Source organism: Anomaloglossus baeobatrachus, chromosome 2, assembly GCF_048569485.1.
Source record: "Anomaloglossus baeobatrachus isolate aAnoBae1 chromosome 2, aAnoBae1.hap1, whole genome shotgun sequence".
NCBI lineage: Eukaryota > Metazoa > Chordata > Amphibia > Anura > Aromobatidae > Anomaloglossus > Anomaloglossus baeobatrachus.
In genome coordinates, this window is record NC_134354.1 from 546,567,773 (window position 1) to 546,589,379 (window position 21,607).

Consider the following 21,607-nt stretch of genomic DNA (forward strand, 5'->3'; position numbering starts at 1 on the left):
TGGTGAGTCCAAATTTGAGATCTTTGGATCAAAGCACCGTGTCTTTGTAGAAAAGGTAAACGGATGGACTCTACATGCCTGGTTCCCACCGTGAAGCATGGAGGAAGATGTGTGATGGTGTGGGGGTGCTTTGCTGATGACACTGTTGGGGATTTATTCAAAATTGAAGACATAGTGAACCAGCATGGCTACCACAGCATCTAGCAGTGTCATGCTATTCCATCCGGTTTGCGTTTAGTTGGACCATCATTTATTTTTCAACAGGACAATGACCCCAAACACACCTCCAGGCTGTGTAAGGGCTATTTGACTAAGAAAGAGAGTGATGGGGTGCTACGCCAGGTGACCTGGCCTCCACCATCACCAGACCTGAACCCAATCGAGATGGTTTGGGGTGAGCTGGATCGCAAAGTGAAGGCAAAAGGGCCAAAAAGTGCTAAGCATCTCTGGGAACTCCTTCAAGACTGTTGGAAGACCAATTCCGGTGACTACTTCTTGAAGCTCATCAAGAGAATGCCAAGAGTGTGCAAAGAAGTAATCAAAGCAAAAGGTGGCTACTTTGAAGAACCTAGAATATAAGACATATTTTCAGTTGTTTCACACTTTTTTAAGTATTTCATTCCCCATGTTTTAATTCACAGTTTTGATGCCTTCAATGTGAATCTACAATTTTTAGAGTCATGAAAATAAAGAACGCTTTGAATGAGAAGGTGTGTCCAAACTTTTGGTCTGTACTGTATGTCTGGAAGATGCTTTTGTTGCATTTTTTTTTAATTATGTAGAAATTTGATGCGTAAACACAACCCCATGCAGACAATGTCATTTGTAATGCACATTTGGGACCAAAGTACATAAAGACACAAAACTGATGCATATAAGGGTTATTCCCATCTCCAAGATCCTATCCCAATATGTAGGAGGTGTAATAATAAGAATATTAGCTAATAAATCCAATTAAAAAAGTAGCCTAGTTTTCCTGATAAGCTATGTCGCTTACCTCATGTGCAGGCATTGCATTAGCTTAAGGCCACGTCTCACTAAGCAACATCGCTAGCAACATCGCTGCTGAGGCACAATTTGCTAGTGATGTTGCTGTGTGTGACATCCAGCAACAACCTGGCCCCTGCTGTGAGGTCGCTGGTTGTTGCTGAATGTCCTGGACCATTTTTTAGTTGTTGCTCTCCCGCTGTGAAGCACAAATCGCTGTGTGTGACAGCAAGAGAGCAACAACTGAATGTGCAGTGAGCGGGGAGCTTCTGCGGACGCTGGTAACCAATGTAAATATCGGGTAACCAAGAAGCCCTTTCCTTGGTTACCCGATATTTACCTTCGTTATCAGCGTCCGCCGCTCTCACGCTGCCAGTGCCGGCTCCTTGCTACCTGCACACATAGCCAGAGTACACATCGGGTAATTAACCCGATGTGTACTCTGGCTAGGAGTGCAGGGAGCAAGCGCTAAGCGGTGTGCGCTGGTAACCAAGGTAAATATCGGGTTGGTTACCCGATATTTACCTTAGTTACCAAGCGCAGCATCGCTTCCACGCGTCGCTGCTGGCTGGGGGCTGGTCACTGGTTGCTGGTGAGATCTGCCTGTTTGACAGCTCACCAGCAACCCGTGTAGCGACGCTCCAGCGATCCCTGCCAGGTCAGGTTGCTGGTGGGATCGCTTGAGCGTCGCTTAGTGTGACGGTACCTTTAGGTATCCGTGTTAACAACAACTAACTGTCACTATATTCGTCGCCGTAACCTTGGATACCTAAGTTACAATGCCCTGCACATAAGGCGACATAGCTTTTTGGCAAAAGTATACTACAATTCTAATTGAAGGTGTTTGCTAATATTATTTTATTATTACACCACCTACAACATTTCGAGATATGATTTTGGAGATGGGATTACCCCTTTAACAGTCGCAGACTTTTGGACCCCATTGCAACACACGTGTTATTTCCTTGCAACATTGACTCCTAAATAAGTAGATTCCTAAGGGGCATGACAATGCAGATGCACATTTACATCTGTGTGTGACTAATTTTGCAGATATGAATGTTTTATGTGTTTTCCATTAGTTGGATCCACCTCCAGCTTGTGAAACAGGTGCCTGCACAGAATGCAGTATCCCTGAGGATTATACAGATGATGCAAACTGTTCTGCCAGAAACATGTGAACCATGATCCAGAGTTCTGTAACTCACAATCTTCTGTATTCCACACCCTTTTATTAACAAACTGAACAGAGATTAAGAGCAATACAGCAAAAACAAATTGTTTGCTAAATCACTTCAAAACAATTACATTATGGTTTCTACATATCTTAATATGAGCTCGGTTTATGAAGTAGCATACCTAAAAAGCATGATATTTTACAGAGCTTCCAAACCTTTGCATCTTTCTGCCTGCTCTCTTCAAAGGCCAAATTTAATCTAATTTTAATGATCAACATCTAAACCTAAAATATTAAAATGAAAACAAATCTTTCACCAGATTTTAAAAAGCAAACTGTATACATGAATAAATAGATCTATCCAAGAGTTTCGCTTTTGGCCCATGGTAAAACATTTCCAGAGGTGGGTGGGCAGTGTTTGTTTATTTTTTTTATTGTTATTCTCCATGAACAAAACATTGGAGAATGCTGAATGTAAGCCAAATTTGAGCCGATCAAACACTAAGGGGTACTTTACATGCTGCGACATTGCTAACGATTTATCGTTGGGGTCACGGTGTTTGTGACACACATCCGAAGTCGTTAGCGGCATTGCAGCGTGCAACATGTACGAGCAACCTTAAACGATCGCAAAAAAGTCAAAAATCGTTGGTTTTGGAAAGGTCGTCCAAACACCAAAAATCGTTGTCTCGTACGTAGCGATGTTGTTCGTCGTTCCTGTGGCATCACACATCGCTATGTGTGACACCGCAGGAGCAACAAACATCTCCTTACCTACCTCCACCAGCAATGAGGAAGGAAGGAGGTGGGAGGGAAGTTACGTCCCGCTTATCTCCGCCCCTCCACTTCTATTGGCTGGCCGCTTAGTGACGACGCTATGACGCTGAACAAACCTCCCCAATGAGGGAGGGATTGTTCGGTGGTCACAGCGACGTCGCTGACAAGGTACGTATGTGCGTGTGACGCTGCCGTAGTGAAAATTTTCGCTACGGCAGCGATCACCACTTATCGCTGGAACGACGGGGGCGGGTGCTATCGCGCTCGACATTGCTAGCAATCGTTAGCGATGTCGCAGCATGTAAAGTACCCTTAACTGTAGCGTGCACAATGCAGGCCATCACTCAAGAACACAGCGCTATACTCACCTCATACTCATCATATTCCGAGCCCGAACCCTGAACCTAGAGCCTAAGGTTTGCTAATCTTTAGTACCCAGAGATTAACAAGCTTTAGTCAGACATGTGCATATCAACCAAAGAACAAAAACAAAAGACCTTGTGAAGATGCTGGCGGAAACTGGTAAGATTGTGTCATTATTCACAGTGAAACAAGTACTGTATTAAAATGGGCTGAATGGCCACTCTGTAGGAAGAAGCCATTACTCCAAAAGAAACATTAAAAAAAAAGATTAATGTTTGCAAATGCACACAGGAACAAAAGACCTTCATTATTGAAGACATGTCCTGTGGTCTGACAATGGCCATGATGACCATTGTTACATTTGGAAGAAAAAGGGAGACGCTTTGAAGCCTAAGAATACCATCCCAACTGTCAAACACAGGGGAGGCAGCATCATGTTGTGGGGTTGATTTGCTGCAGGAGGGACTGGTGCATGTCACAACATAGATGGCATCATGAGGAAAGAATATTATGTGGCAATACTGAAGCAACATCTCAAGACATCATCCAGGAACCTAAAGTTTGGGTGGAAATGGGTCTTCCAAATGGACAATGACCAGAAGCATACTGCCAAACTGGTTACAAAGTGGCTTTTGGGTAACAAAGTCAATGTTTTTGTGTGCTGTGCCCTCTAAATATCTCCCCACGCAGCCATTAATGTCTAAACTGATGGCAACAAAAGTGAGTACACCCCTAAGTGAAAATGGCCAAATTGTGCCCAATTAGCCACTTTCCCTCCCTTGAGTCATGTGACTCAGTGTTACAGGGTCTTAGGTGTGTTAAATTTGGTGTTATTGCTAACACACTCTCTCATACTGATCACTGGAAGTTCACACTTCTTGGCAAATAAATCTCGTAAGGATCTAAAATAAATAATTGTTGCTCTATATAAACATGGCCTAGGCTATAAAACGTTTACCATCAGCTTGAAACTGAGCTGCAGTATGGTGGCCAAGACCATACAGTGGTTAAACCAGACAAGTTCCACTCAGAACAAGACTCACCATGGTCGAACAAAGAAGTTGAGTGCACGATCTCAGCATCATATCCAGAGGTTATTTTTTTAAAATAGATGTATGAGTGATGCCAGCATTGCTGCAGAGGTTAAAGGGGTGTGGGTCAGCCTCTCTGTGCTTAGATCATATGCCGCACACTACATCAAATTGGTCTGCATGGCTGTCATCTTAGAAGGAAACCTCTTCTAAAGATGATGCACAAGAAAGCCCGCAAATAGTTTGCTGAAGACAAGCAGACTAAGGAGATGGATTTGAAACCGTGTTCTGTGGTTTGATGAGACCAAGATAAACTTATTTGGTTCAGATGCTGTCAAGCATGTGTGGGGAAACCAGGTGAGTAGTACAAAGATAGCATGTCATGCGTATAGTCAAGCATAGTGGTGGTGGGAGTGTCATGGTAATGGGCTGCATGAGTGATGCCACCTGTGGGTAGCTACAGTTCATTGAGGCAACCATGATGGCCAACATGTATTCTGACATACTGAAGCTGGAAACTCTCCACAGGACAATATTTCAATTTTATGACAACCCCAAACACACCTCCAAGACAACCTATGCCTTGCTAAAGAAACTGAGGGTAAAGGTACTGGAGTGGCCAAGCATGTTTCCAGACATAAACCTTATTTAGCATCAGTGGGGTATCCTAAAAGGAATTTGGAGGAGCGCAAGGTCTCTAACATTTACCAGCTCTGTGATGTCATCATGAAGAAGTAGCTGAGGATTTCAGTAGCTCCTGTGAAGCTCTAGTGAACTCCAATCCCAAGAGAGTTAAAACAGTGATTGATAATAATGGTGGTCACACAAAATATTAACACTTTGCGTACAATTTGGCCGTTTTCACTTAGGGGTGTACTTACTGTTGTTGCCAGATGTTAAACATTTGTGGCTGTGTGCTGAGTTATTTAGAGGGCATAGCAAATTTACACTGTTATACAAACTTACACTGACTATTTTACATTGTATAATAAAACATTTACAAAAATATGAGAGGTGTATTCACGTTTGTGATATACTACAGCAATACTATAATATTTCTGTATAGAGAACAAATGAGTTGATGATTGCAGGTTCAAGAAGATAAACAAAGATAATGAAAGTGAAAAAGGATGTTTTGTTTTTATTAAAATATACAGTATAAAAAAGATAAAATCACCCCACTTTTTCCCCATTAAAAATAAATAGATACAAAAATTCACATATGTGCTACATCTGAAAAAGTAAAAATCTATCAAAATATAAAATTAATTAATCATATCAGTAACTGGTGTAAAAAAAAATGTAAATGCCAGAATTATGCTTTTTTCAGGAGACACAACATTGAAAAAACTGCAATAAGAAGAGATAAAAACATTGTATCTACCCCTACATTATACCAATAAAAATGGCAACTTAGGGTGCAAAACACAAGCCCTCACACAGCCTCCTTAACCAAAAATGTTAAACTTTCCAATTCTCAGGATTTTTCTTTTTTTCACAAATTTATGATTTTTTTTCACCAGCTACATAAAAAACCTATGCAAGTTTGATATTGGCGTAATCGAACTGACCTTGGGAATCATATTGCCATGTACTTTTTACAGCATAGTGAACACTGTAAATAACCCCCCCCCCAAAACAATTGTGGAATTGTGCTTTTTTTTTGCAATTTTGCCACACGGATTTTTTTTCCTGCTTTCGAATACATAATAAGATAAAAGGAGAGGTGTCATTCAAAAGTACAACTTGTTTGGCAAGACACAAGCTCTTGTATGGCTCTGTTGGAGTAAAAATATAAATGTAATTGCTCTTGGAGGAAGGAGAAAAAAATATAGACACAAAAACAGAAAAATTGCCATATTGGAAAGAGGTTAAAAATGGCCTGATATGTACAATGTTTGATATATATAAGTATGATGTTCATTTGTTGAAAAAAATGGCTATATCTCAATGGAACTTGTTGCAGGAGCATTTCACCACTACTTTCTATAACAGACACCTAAGGACTACTAAGCTCTTCCCCTTTTTCTCAAGTTCCAAACCCAAGCCATCTGTCATCCTAAAAGAAATAGGACCAGGAAGAAATTGCCCTTTGTGTTTTCTATTTCTATAGAAGTAATTTAAGACACCATAAAGTTGCCTAGGCCAAGCCTTCAGGGAATTCACCTTTACAAACCAAAGGGGCCAGAAATAGTGACTGTCTCCTTAGAGGACTCAATATGGCTGTGATTTTCATGGCCCCACAGTCTCTTCAGTTAGCTTCTTGTAGAACGTCCAACTGATTGCTAGACCAGCTGAATTCTAAAAGTGGGTTGTCCATTGAGACAGCCACATCGAATATACAACAGGCAATATTTAAAGTCATACATAAAACACACTCTCAGATTTACACTGTCACATCATTATCAGCCAATTTTATGAAAGCATTTCCCTGAAATAACCTTTTCTTAGGGAACACTCTATAGCTGAATAAACACTGAAATGCATACAAACAACTGTCTCGTCAAACTACTGCAATTCATGAGAACGTATTACTCTGCACTTAACTGAGTAAGTGGGATAGCATGGAACAATTCAACATCAATAGTATTCAATGTGTGATGCTTCATTAATGTCATAATATGTCATGGAGGAATTTTCAGTTTTTAAATATTTGTATATTCTAAGGAGTAAACGACTATAACTTTCTGCTAACAGGACAAACCTAGAGCTTGTGAAGCGCCAAAGACTTCCTTGTATGTGTTTCCATTCAATAGTGACCAGATATTGCTCTTATTTTAGTCCTGCTGCTCCCCTTAGTATTTTTTTTTAATCTGCCATATAGTTCCTGAGATAGAGGCCTTTTTATTTAGCGCCAATTTTCGTGGTCTTTGCCAAAGGGGCGGTGCTCCCAGGTAATAATGAGAAACCAAGGAAAAAAAATTGTGAAAACATACCCTGCTGTAACTAAATAAAAGCATAGTGCATATAAACATAGGGTACTTAGTAAACACTGTTTTTTGATCAACAAAAGCATAAAGCTATCCCACAAACGCCAAGGTGTACCCAGTTGGGATAGTACCTACACTCTCTAATATTAAAACCTTACCATGGGTCTAAAATAGGCTTCAATGTGGCTAAGGGCTGAGAGTGACCGGGTCCCAACAGGACACATAGTGAGGATGCACAGAATTAAATGCCTAGCTCACTGAGAAGGGGGCCACACTCTATTTGTACTGAATCCAACACAACTACATAAAAACAAAAAAGTGAGCTGGAGTATAAGATAGTATACATGTTCACACTGGCCATAAGACAAAGAGAAACAAAGGGAAAAAAAAAAAAACAAGGAAAAATTTATTTTTTTCTCTCCCAGGTAATAATGCAGAGTAGCCGAAAGACTCACCTCCGGAGAATTTTGTGAGACACAACCGCAGAGAATCTTGTGAGACACATCCTCAGTGAATCTTGTGAGACACACCCATAGAGAATCTTGTGAGGCACATCCCCAGTGAATCTTGTGAGACATTCCCCCAAAGAATCTTGTCAGACATGCCCAAGAAAATTTTGTGAAACATGCCTCAGAGAATCTTGTGAGACACACCCCAGAGTATCTTATGAGACTCACCCACAGAGAATCTTGTGAGACACACCACCAGAAACTCTTGTGAGACACGCCTTCAGAAAATCCTATGAGACACACCCCAGAGGCTCTTGTGAGTCATGGCCTCAGAGACATGTGATTGTGAGACATGCCCCCAAAGAATCTTGTCAGACATGACAGCAGAGAATTTTGTGATACATGCTTCCAGAGAATCTTATGAGACACTCCCCCAGAGAATTTTGAGACACCCCTCAGAGAATCTTGTGAGGCACACCACCACAGAATCTTGTGAGGGCTCCTCCAGAGAATCTTGTAAGACATGCCCCCAGAAAATCTGGTCAGACATGACCTCAGGGAATCTTGTGAAACACGTTCCCAGAGAATCATGTGATACACATCCCCAGAGATTTTTGTAAGAAACGCTCCCCTAGAATCATGAGACACGCCCCCACAGAATCTTGTGAGCCATGCCCCCATAGAATCTTGTGAGACATGCACCTACAGAATCTTGTGAGACATGTCCCCATAAATTCTTGAGAGACACGTCCCAGAGAATCTTGTTGGACATGCCCCAAAATAATCTTGTGATGTACCCCCCAGATAATCTTGTTACACAAGTCCCCAGAGAATCTTGTGAGACACCCCGTCAGGGAATTTTGTGATGAATGTCCCAGAGAATCGTATGCAACACCCCCCCAGAGAAAGTTTTGAGACATACCCCAGACAATCTTGTTACACAGGCCTCCAGACAATCTTGTGAGGCATGCCGCTGAGAATTTTGTGAGGGATGTCCCTCCTAATCTCGTGAGACACCCCCCAGAGAATCTTGTGAGCCACTCGCCCCAGAGAATATTTTTACACACGTCCCCACAAAATTATGTGAGGCATGCCCTCAGATAATCTCATTACACATGTCCCCAGAGAATCCTATGAGGCATCCCACAGAGAATCTTGTGAGACACACCCCCAGATAATTTTGTGTGGCACGTCCCCAGAAAATCTTGTAAGACCCTTAGTAAATAACAATGGAACCATGTGGCGGATTAGAAAACTAAATAATAAACAAAACCAGAATACTCAGGGGACAGCGAGAATAGAATAGGAGCAAAAGACTTTTATAGATTATTTACCACATCTTATAAGTTAAGAAAAGATATTTCTAGGCCAGGAGATAAGAACTGCCTTTGATCAATGCGCTTCTTAATATATACAATATCATAAAGGCTACAACTGTAATATATAAATCCTGATAAAATGGAAGATTCACCTGGATTTTTCTTAAAATTGCCAGATCAAGACTGGACTCCCCCAGATAAAGCCATTTCTGGGAAAGTTTTCAGAGACTTAGGGGTACTTTGCACACTATGACATCGCAGCTGCGATGTTGGTTGGGTCAAGTCGAAAGTGATGCTCATCTGGCGTCGCTGTCGATATCGGAGTGTGTAAATCGTTTTTAATACGATTAACGAGCGCAAAAGCGTCAAAATCGTATCATCGGTATAGCGTCGGTCATTTCCATAATTACGGAAGGACCGATGTTACGATGTTGTTCCTCGTTCCTGCGGCAGCACACATCGCTGTCTGTGAAGCCGCAGGAGCGAGGAACATCTCCTACCTGCGTCCTGCGGCTCACGCCGGCTATGCGGAAGGAAGGAGGTGGGCGGGATGTTTACGTTTAGTAAGGAGGTGGTTCGCCGGCCAGAGCGACGTCGCAGGGCAGGTAAGTCCGTGTCCGTGTAAGATAACACAATATCGCATGTGCGACGGGGGCGGGGACTATCGCGCTCGGCATCGCAAGCATCGGCTTGCGATGTCATAGTGTGCAAAGTACCCCTTAGATTTAGATAGAGGAAGGACGGGGGTTTCCCTTTTTTTTGGTACACACTACATCCAATCATGCTGTTGTTACCCCTGAAGTGGGCCGTTCAAACACTGAAAGTAGCTCACACTGAGTTGAGCACCGAGCGTACATGAGCACAGGTATGCTCGCGCGAGTGGTTTGCATATGTAAAGCACTCGTACTCCGAACCCGAGCTCTGTTATTTGGAAAAAGTCTGTCTTCAGTATGAACACTGAACTACGTGTTTGCTCATCTCTACTGGTAAGTACTGTACTAACTTAGAGAGCATTTACACTAGTAACACTTGTTTCATGATAATCAACCAGTGTAACTGATTATCACCTTATGAATAAGCAAAATTATCATCTGGTGAAATTATTTTTATGTTTATTTAAAATGATCAGTCTTGGCAGCATATCATTTTATGCAACCAAAATGTGCTACCAAGAGCAATGACAGTCTATGCATACAGAACAATCAATGTGCATGAAGCAAAGGATCTAGAAAAAAAGGAATCTGACAGTGGATATGGTTTCCAAATCTTTAAATTAAATGTTCTCTGCTGCTTAATGTTTGCACATATAGAGTTAAACTGCTGCATACTAGCGTTAGTAAGGTGCTCAGTGTCCGTTCTGAAAGTGCGGTACAGAAGAGAAAATTATCTTTATTCCTTGCGGGTCAGACATACAGGTGTGCCATGCACCGTGAGCGACCGCTGGAAGCAAGCACCGTCACTTTGACTGAAAGCCGGCTGTGCACTGATACACTGAGACGACTGTTAATCCAAGATCCAGGGCGTGCTTAGAGTCGCTCACAGTGCTCATCGGAAACTTGTATGTCTGAGGCTTATTGAAAGAATTTCCTTGATGCCTAAACTGTACAGTATAATTTGTTTTATCAGTAGAATAAAACTAATATTGTAATATAATATAAAAAGCTTCATATAATAATATCCACATCATCATCATCATAATTTACGCAAGAAATGAAAGAACAGTCTTGTTACAAATAAGGGAATTTGACGGTTTAGCTTAGACAGTAAGCTTAACTAAAGCATAAATATTAAGTAACATGCCTAAGATGATGTTTAGATATGGCTGATTCCCTTTAGAAAGGATCGGCAGCAATCCTGCCACTTGCCTTAACAAATGCGAACAGAATAACTATATATTATAACTTACACGGCCACCTTTCTCTGGGTAACACTGGCATCCATCACTGCAATCTCGTCCTCCACAGGGTCCGGTGTATGACTTGCCACCCTAAGAACAAAACAGAGATTAAAGGTAAACGTTCATTTTTTTAATAATTATTTTGTTAAGAAGATATATACTCAGCTGTCCTTCAATTGTGTTCTAGAGTAACCACAGAACACTGCACATGGAAAATGAGGATGAGGTTGGTGGAGGTCGTACAGTATATGGACAAAAGCATTAAGAGACCTCGAAGAGCTTTAATGACATCTGTTTTATATCCATAGGCATTACTATAGAAAAGTGCTACAGATTGTGCCTGACTGCAACAATCAGGTGACCTCAAGAGTTTTATAAGATGTTTCTTCTCTGACTTGCTTTTTAATTACGGGCTGCAGTAGTAGTCCTGTGAGTTGCACATGGAGCAGGCATTGCTTCCGGAGCCAGCCCAGACCTCTAAGTAGCCTGCATTGAAACAGAGGAAGTGCTGGAATATGAGTAAGCCACTGTTTTCTTTATTTTAAAACCAACCATGCCTTAATGTTTTCTTGTATTGGCCAACCCCTTTAAGAATGTTTGACCACACTGTCTACCACCTTACAGATACAGAGAAGCTGTTGTATTTCTCTTTGAATTGCCGTTCTTCCTCACCATAGTAAGGAGCTGTTTCTTTAATCAGTGTAAATGTTGCTGTAACCATACGACTACTAGTTATTTCATCTCTTATTTCTTTACCTCTTTAAACTATTATCCATGTATCTATAGATGTCTGTCTCTCAACGTTAAGCCAATAACTCACCCGAAAGGCAGCAAAGGGCTGCAGTAATTTTGCCTCGTCATACTATAAAACCCATATTGAAATTAATTAAAGGAAACCTGACACCCGATTAATGCTGCCCAAACTGCGTGGAGTATACTGCATCCAGTATATTTTCCTTGGAAGCACTCCAGAATTTCAGAAAAAATATACTTTAAAAATTCTGCCCCCGACCAGCTTTTCTTAGCACCACTCCAGCTAATTGACATAACAGAGAAATAAAAAATATCACATAATATCATGACAAAATGTTGTACTTTGGTGAAAAGCTGTCAATATTATGAGGATCCATGTAGAGTACCAAACATAGTTGTATCGACTTTACAACACTGTTGATTACTGATAATGTGGCTCCCTGGACTAGCCAGGTCGTCACAGGTAACACACAAACACCCCCACCCCCATTAGACAGTAACATTAGCCAAACACAAAATCCTTGTTGCCTCCCTCCAGGGTCTGATGTCCACAACAGGTAGGGCGCAGCCAAGCGGTTGGCCCCACCCACCGAGGAGTTCACAGGCCTGGAGGCAGGAAAAAGAGACAGATTTGTCCTGGAGGTTGAAGTGAGAGGAGTAAATTGGAGATTGTTTGGGTTTGTGGCCCAGGCACTGACAGCAAGGTTGGCAGATGGTGGTGGCCGTCTGCAGGAGTGGTGAAGCAACGCGGAACCGTAGGACCGGGGTCGGGCATTGGCCCGCCAGTACCGACCGAGGAGCGAAGTGAAGCCAGCACACACAGGCAGGGCCATCGGACCCCGACCAGGCTTGGAGCCGCCGACAATAGTCAAATCCGAGTGTGACCGGAACCCCAGGCGTTTCCTAACAGCCAAAGACCCGATAGAAGGCAACCGCCCACACCGTAAGGGTATACAGCTACCACCTAAGGCTAGAGACCCAAGGGCCAGTGCCTGCGGGCCAACGGGCTGGTCCGGCAACCATACACCGGGGAGCGGACTACCGTTGGGGATCCATCGTAGTCAAACAAGTACATCAAGGTGCAGGGAAAGACAGCCGCCATCACCCAGGGAGAGACACTGCAGCCGGCTGCGGGACCCGTCCATCCAGCCGTTTGGTTTACCGAGGACTTTGTGCATCTCTTACTGAGTGAGTACACCCGTGCCATCTGGCACCACGCCGCGCTGTCCTTGCAACCCTGCACCTCACCAACCCTGCCTCCCCGTCACACCACCGGGCCCCGGGACCACCGACCCCTACCCACGGAGGGGGGAAAACAACATCCCAGCTGCTCCCTACCATCGCTCCCGGGATCCCCGTCACCAGCAGCGGTGGTGCCCATCTTCACCACAACCCGTGGGTGGCGTCACGGACTAAATCCCCCAAACCAACCACCCCTTTCACTCACGGGCGAGGAGCGCCGCTCGAGTCCCCGGATCCGGCCCACCGCTCGAGCCACCGAGCAGCAGCAGCCGCAGCAGCGCCGGACCCTAGTGTTAGCGAGTGTGCAGCAGCGGCGGCGTCCTCCCCGCCCGCGACAATAATGGTGGGGATGTTGGGCGTCCGATCCTGGCAGATGACATCCAAGTACAGTGCAGAACTGCAGGAAAACGGCCTGATCAGTTAGACCAGCACCAGTCGAATAGAGCAAAGGACCTTGTCACATGAACAAATAAAGTGTTTCTGCTCCTTTTTCCATTCCACCAGATTTTACTCTCAATTTAGTATATAAATATATTTACAATGTCAGTTATAATTTTTTGAATTAATATAAAACTATAAGTACCACCCACTAACCAACATATTTTGTGTGGAAAGAATACATTATATTGATAGGTGAAATAGACATGCAATTAATCCCTCATTATACCCTTTTCTAATTGCTAAATTTCTACTTAAGCTTCTATGTAAACGATGGATAAACCACTACACAGCGGTATATAAATTAAAAGAACAAAGCGTTCCTATTGATTCTTGTTGTATGTAAGAATGGTCCATTGTCTTCTGCTGACTTGAAATACAATGTGTGAATTCAAAGAACAAAATATTATATCTCTAAGGCACATAATCTGTAATTTCCACTGTCTTGCTGGGAGGAGAGTACATTTTGTCTTAATATCAGGCACTTATGAGTTGTCTGGAACTGTCTCTAAAATAACATATCCAATAAAACAAGTCTTTCATTTTACAAATAGAAAGATGTTAGGTAATTCCTGTGGGTCAGGGTTTCGCAAATTATTTCTGCTGGGGTCTCATCAGATTGGATTGACTAACATAATGCCTGGGCCTAAGCAACTGTAGTTGATTTCCATACTTAAAAAGGAATCTGTCACCACATTTGATCTATTTAAACTATTAATATGGACATAAAGGTTATAGAATGTGAAAAAAGCCATACCCAAATGTCTTATATCAGATGCCTTGCTATTGAAATATGTTTTACTACTTTATATAAATCAGCTCTTCCAGGCTATGGGGTGGATGCTGCCTGAAAGATAACTCTGCCTCGAAAGCTTATTATAAATAAAAGGGGCGGTACCAGTGTGATGTGAGATGTCCGCTCCCTGCTGTCACTGCAGAGCTATATGTGATTATAAGGGTACGGTTCCACTTGTGCATAGCTTCCGATGCGAGAGCATCGGAAGTGATATGCTAATGACCCTCTGTTGTGAGCATCAGCTGAGGGTCATGCGACTGGGATGTGATCTTGCGATCATATCACAGCTGTAGAGAAGAGGGAGGGTTCACTTTCTCCCCATTTCCTGCACTGCCTGTCTCTACGTACATCGCACTGCAGTCGGATGACATGCGAGTGCAGTGTGATGTTTCATATGCTCCCATAGACTTGTATGGAGGTGTGTGAGCGGAGAATCACTGCCAAACGCAGCATGCTGAGATTAATTTCTCAGGCCGATATGGCATGAGAACTCAATCGCAGATGGACACTGCCCCATAGTTTTGCACTGGTGCGAGTGCAGTCCGATGTTTTATTGGCTTGCATTCGTCTGTGCAAAACACAAGTGGAACTGTACGCTAACTGACACTTACGCAGGTTGCTCTTAGCTTCAGCCTCCGTCTCACAGGCACACAGTGCTGCATTATTGTTGCAACAAAGCAGGGCTCAGGGAGCTGTAAAAAATGTGTTTGCAAGAAGACTAATTTCATTTCTACTATACTATGTCAGTTACTTGTCTCACACTAGTAACGCCCATTCTATTTAAAATAATCTCTGGAGGCGGAGTTATCTTCCAGGCAGCATTTGCCCTATAGCCTGGAAGAGCTCGTTTATATAAAGTGATAAAAGATGATGTATCCACAATAAGGCATTTAATATGAGGCAGTCAGATATGACTTTTTTTCAGCATTCTATAACCTGTATGCCCATTTTAACAGTTTTAAAAGGTCAAAGTGGTGACAGATTCCCCTTATAGATACATTTACTCTGAAAGATTAGAGTGCACGAGCAAGCATTGTTAAGAACACTTATTTCACAATATTCTTTCACTTAAACAGGCTACCTATCATCCAATGAGTAAGCAAAACACTTGCATGAAGTAATCTCTTGTCCAGGGCAAAATCTCCTTGTTCTTGGTGTAAACAGACTATTACATGACCACTGATTGGTAACTGTTTAGTGCCACTTGATGGTCCATGTGAAGCGCCCCTGAGACCCTCAGGGCACTACAGGGAACTGCATCCTCTTAGGGATGCAGGACCTACCCCCTGGGAACTGGAGAACCAGTGTCGATTCCATCCAAACACGACCAAAATCCTAGTTCACCACTCCACACTGGGCATAGAGGGTAAACCATGTAAGGGGATGGTCGCTATAGGAATGAGTCCCTGGGTATAGCCAGCCTGGTGGGAGCGGTCAGTCAGTTAGTCAGTAGTGAGGAGAGAGTTGAGTAGCACACAAGAGAGGTGTGCGGACGTGCCTGAGCAGGGTCCGTGTAATGGTGACGCTGGGGGCACAGGAGAGAGGTCGCCAGGACGGGTTCCGGAGATACCGCTGGGACCGGAGCATGCACGGGGCACAGGGCCCTAGGTCAAGCGCAAGTTTTAGACTGTTTGGCAAATACCTGCCCGGTAAGGACACATTCACGGACTTCACCGAACCAAATAATCCAAAGGCATCAGCAGTAAACTAGGATCGGGGTTCGGACACTTACCTCCTCACAGGGTCTGCACTGCCCACCGTACAGAGGAGACTGTACCCAAAAATGGACAGTCGGGGCCCCCAAACGCTCCACGCTACAGGGACCCAATCAACTAAGAGTGCCGGGGACAGAGCAACCTGAGTCACTACATTGGCACTGGTCCTCCAAGGGACCTGAATCAGCAACCCCTGGGTCCACAGTAAAAAGTGCTTTACACGCTGCGACATCGCTAACGATATATCGTCGGGGGCACGGTGTTTGTGACGCACATCCGACGTCGTTAGAAACATCGCAGCGTGTGACAGCCAGGAGCGACGATCAATGATCGCAAAAACGGCAAAAATCGTTGACACGTCGCTCCTAATCATAATGTCGTTGGTGTTTCATTCCGCAGGTTGTTCGTCGTTCCTGCGGCACCACACATCGCTGTGTGTGACACCGCAGGAACGACGAACATCATCGTACCTGCGTCCACCGGAAAGGAGGAAGCAAGGAGGTGGGTGGCATGTTCCGGCTGCTCATCTTCTCCCCTCTTCTTCTATTGGGTGGCCGTTTTCTGACGCCGCTGTGACATCGCTGTGATGCCGAACGCACCTCCCCTTTGAAGAAGGGAGTGTTCGGCAGTCACAGCGACGTCGCTGAACAGGTATGTGCATGTGACGCTGCCGTATCGATAATGTTCGCTACGGCAGCGATCACCACATGTCGCACGAACGACGGGGGCGGGTGCTATCGCTCGGGACATCGCTAGCAATCGCTAGCGATGTCTCAGCGTGTAAAGCACCCTTTTGTAGAGACTGTTAAAGACAACCTGGTGTAGTCTCCCTTATTGCCCCCGTTACATCTCCTAGGCACAGCCCTACCTGCGGAGGGCCTACCATCACAGCTGCCAGTACCAACAGCCTTGGAAGTACCCACATTCAGAAGTGGCGGTTCTCCATCCTTAACCGCAATCCGCAGGTTGTGTCACATGACAACAAACTCTTAACTCCCCTGTAAATACTCCCATTAACAAAAGGGGCCAGAGCACGGGATTGGGCAATGGCCACCAAAGTGACATTCCCATTTGTTACTGCCCAGGACCGAGTACCCCCTTCTCTGGGCGTTACACATGCAATTGGACCTGTAAATGAAAAACATATGTCAATTTTACAGTTTTTGCTTACTAAAGTCAGTCAAATCTGTTGCTTTAGTAGGAATAGCTGCAGTCATAGAAAAGTCTTTTCATAAGATGACCACTTTTATAACTGCCTCCTGAACTAAGCCTCACCAACATCTAGTTAGTGCCTCATTTGTGATGTCAACCTCAGTGTGAGAATCACTGTGCTAGTAAATGTTAGAATTTGTAGATTGCCGTGTTTGTTAAACAGAGCTATGACTAATCTATTTAGATGGTTCTTAAAGGGAACCTGTCACCAAGTTTTTCCCCTATAAGCTGCAGCCAACACCAAACAGTCCTTATATATAGCATATACTGTATATAGCATTCTAGAATGCTGTAGCCCAGGCTGCTCTGTGTATTGTTAAAAACAGCTTTTATTATACTCACCTATGGGGCGGTTGGGTCCAAAGGGAGACACCGGTCTCAGTCTGGCACCTCCTCTCTTCCTTCCATCACCGTCCTCCTTCGCAGCTCCGTCTGGATAATGTGCCCTACGTCATCCACACAAAAGCCTCCGTTGCACTCCTGTGCACTTCATTCTGCCAGGAAAAAAATGCTGCCTGCACATGTGCACTACAATACTTTGATCTGCCCTCAGGAAGGCAGATCAAAGTGCGTGTGTGCTGGAGTGCAATGGAGGCCTCTGTGTGGATGACGTAGGGCGCGTCATCCACATGAAGCTGGGAAAGAGAACTGCAGAGGAAGGAAGAGAGGAGGCACTTATCCGAGACCAGCCACACCCATCGGACCCAACCAATCACAGGTGAGAATAATAAAAGATTTTTTTTTACGTTATACATAGTAGCCTGGGAACTTATATACAGTATTCTAGATTGCTGTGTATAATGGCTGACTGGTGGTGGCTTATAAGGTAAAATCCTGCTGATAGGTTCCCTTTAGGTTGAAAAGGTGTTTTTTTTATGGTGGATGGCATTGGTACATGATGTCTGATGACAGATTTCTGGATGTTATCAATAGAAAATTTTAAATTAACAAACTCTCCTAATACTCAAATCGGCTATCCATGACATTTCCTATTCTAAGTATACATTTACAAGTTCTGCAAACTGCAGATGTGACTTCATCTGTTTCTAGCTATAGTATTTGTGCTGGTCTAAATCGCAGCAGGCTACACAAGCTATGAAGCCACTGAAACTCGCACTGTCACCTGCAAATAGACTTAAGGCTGCTTTACTAGCGAAGTCGCTTGTGAAAGCACCCGCCCCCGTCGTTTGTACATCACGGGCAAATCGCTGCCCGTGGCACACGATATCGCTAGTACCCATCACACATACTTACTTTCCTAACGACGTCACTGTGGCCGGCGAACAGCCTCTTTTCTAAGGGGGCGGTTCGTGCGGCGTTAGAGCGACATCACACGGCAGGCGTCCAATAGAAGCGGAGGGGCGAAGAGCAGCCGCAGGAAAGTCACGCCCACCTCGTTGCCGGAGGACGCATGTACGGTACTGTTCGTCGTTCCTGGGGTGTCACAAGTAGCGATGTGTGTTGCCTCATTAACGACGAACAATCTGCATCCAGCAACAGAAACGATTTTTTTAAAATGAACGACGTGTCAACGATCAAAGATTAGGTGAGTATTTTTGATCGTTAACACTCACTCACAGGTGTCACATGCAATGATGTCGCTAACGAGGCCGGATGTGCGTCACGAATTCCGTGACCCCGACGATATATCTTTAGCGATATTGTTGCGTGTAAAGCCCCCTTAATGCAGGAAAAATGGACCAATATGTGCTCTAGCTCATGTGCACAAACATTTTCCCTTACATTGAGCTGTGGGTTAAAATAAGTCTTTACTAGACAATGAATACATTTAAAAGATGATTGAAAAAATGTCTGGGGTCTCCTAGGTACTATACAAAGATTAGCCACCATCCTGAAATCCCGGACTACAGCACATAAAGATTCTGTATTATAATGAAAAGAAGCAAAAAAGGTATGATCATACGCTCTTTAGTAGACCATAAAAAAACACGTTAAAGAATTAGTATAAGAAAATAAGAATAGTATAGGGGATAACCTACAGATCATTGAGTACTGGATCTGGGACCCCCAGCAATTCTGAGATCAGAGCTTAAAAGGGGTAAACCATCTCTAAAATACTATCCCTATATGTAGTAGGTGAAATAATAATAATAATAATAATAATAATAATAATAATAATAATAATGATGATAAAAATAATAATAGCAAATACTTCCAAATAGAAATGTAGCATAGGTCTCCTGATTAGTTATGTCGCTTACCTCATGTGCAATTCATTGCAGATTAGGTATCCATGGTTATTATGACCACAAGCAACTAACTGTTACTATATGAGTAGTTGTAACCTAGGATTATTATTACACTTACTACATATTGGGATATTATTTTGAAGATGGAATTACCCATCTAAAAATCACAATAACAGGGCTCTATAGCCACGGCCGCTCGCAGTGCGCTGGATACAGGAGAGAGATACACAATAGCGGGGAGACAATGCTGACAATAGAGGGGATGAGTGTGCGCCTACGCTAGCAGTGTTTGTGTTTTTGGTTCCTGCAGTGTCAGTGGGTGCGGTGCAGGGGATTCAATTCAGGCAGAGTTCCAAAGTGAGTGCTGTTAATCAAAATAAAAGGCGGAGGATCCTAATTGAGAGGGCAGGACAAAGTGCCAAGGGTGCACTTAGGATCTCTCATTTACATATGTTATAAAACGGTTTTTATATAACACAAACATAGTAAGATCTATACTACAATTTATTTCTTAGGGGCCAGGTCCTTTATATGAATGTATAAGTGGTTCAATTTGAGTGTAGATGGTTCTAGACACCTGTTACAATATCTATAATGCGTTATCAGAAGCTGAATATTTTGCTACTTCACTGAAATTAGCCTGCAATGTGAAATAATAAGTGAATAAATGACAATTATTCTGCTAAGCAAAGAAATCTAATGTTGTATTAAGAGGTTTCTCCAACACGAGATTTGTGGTTCTGCAGAGGAACCAAGAATGCAGTTATCTTTGTACAAACAACTGTACAATGAGATACAAACACATAAATATTTAACTTCCTCTACGATTATCCAAATCATGTCAGCTGACACATCTTTCACATCCATTTTATTAAGTCCTCATCCTTTGTTTATTTTCTGAGAGATTCCACATCATGGAGCTAGCAATAAACACGCTTGTCAAATACCTGTTTAATGAATAATACATTGTAAACCTTAGTCGATGCAGATACGCTTATGGGGGTAATATTATAGTAAAAACTAAACAAATAAACTTCTCTGTTCAGTAAACAATACCCTTGCTTTTAAAATTATACTCCAAAGTAAGATGGATGTCCAGATAGTTTTTATTCTAGGAGTCGCATTAATAAAGTGACTATTGTTGATCTGCAAAACGTGCATGTTTATTGCCATAAGGAGGATATAATTGTCAGACACTTATGAGTCCCCGAGGAACAAACAAATATGTAGGCATGTTGGATTTTATTATGCGTAATCCTTGTTTTCATTGACAGATGTTGGGGGACAGTTAAGATGCCCATACACATTAGATAACTCTTAAGGCCACGTCTCACTAAGCAACATCGCTGCTGAGGCACGACTTTTGTGACGTAGCAGCGATGTTGCTAGCGATGTTGCTGTATGTGACATCCAGCAACAACCTGGCCCCTGCTGTGAGGTCACTGGTTGTTGCTGAATGTCCTGGGCCATTTTTTAGTTGTTGCTGTCCCGCTGTGAAGCGCACATCACTGTGTGTGACAACGAGAAAGCAACAACTGAATGTGCAGTGAGCAGGGAGCCGGCTTCTGTGGACGCTGGTAACCAATGTAAATATCAGGTAACCAAGATGCCCTTTCCTTGGTTACCCGATATTTACCTTCGTTACCAGCGACCGCCGCTCTCACACTGTCAGTGCCGGCTCCCTGCTCCCTGCACACATAGCCAGACTACACATCGGGTAATTAACCCGATGTGTACTCTGGCTAGGAGTGCAGGGAGCCAGCGCTAAGCGGTGTGCGCTGGTAACCAAGGCAAATATCGGGTTGGTTACCCGATATTTACCTTAGTTACCAAGCGCAACATCGCTTCCACGCGTCACTACTGGCTGGGGGCTGGTCACTGGTTGCTGGTGAGATCTGCCTGTGTGACAGCTCACCAGCAACCCATGTAGCGACGCTCCAGCGATCCCTGCCAGGTCAGGTTGCTGGTGGGATCGCTGGAGCGTCGCTTAGTGTGACGGTACCTTTAGGTATCCGTGTTAACAACAACTAACTGTCACTATATTCGTCGCCGTAACCTTGGATACCTAAGTTACAACAGGCAGATCTCACCAGCAACCAGTGACCAGCCCCCAGCCAGTTGTTACGCGTGGAAGCGATGTTGCGCTTGGTAACTAAGGTAAATATCGGGTAACCAACCCGATATTTACCTTGGTTACCAGCGCACACCGCCGCTGGTAACCAAGATAAATATCGGGTTGGTTACCCGATATTTACCTTAATTACCAAGCGCAGCATCGCTTCCACGCGTCGCTGCTGGCTGGTTACTGGTT

The 21,607-nt window shown here is 43.6% G+C and overlaps 1 protein-coding gene across 1 annotated transcript in view; it reads right to left on the minus strand.

The window, feature by feature from the left end:
• The window catches only part of COL4A2 (collagen type IV alpha 2 chain), a 359,463-nt gene that overhangs the window by 257,509 nt on the left and 80,347 nt on the right, over nucleotides 1-21,607 (minus strand). The window contains exon 4 of the mRNA XM_075336673.1: nucleotides 10,940-11,020. Coding sequence (XP_075192788.1) covers nucleotides 10,940-11,020 — 81 coding nt within the window. The remainder of the gene's footprint in view (nucleotides 1-10,939; nucleotides 11,021-21,607) is intronic.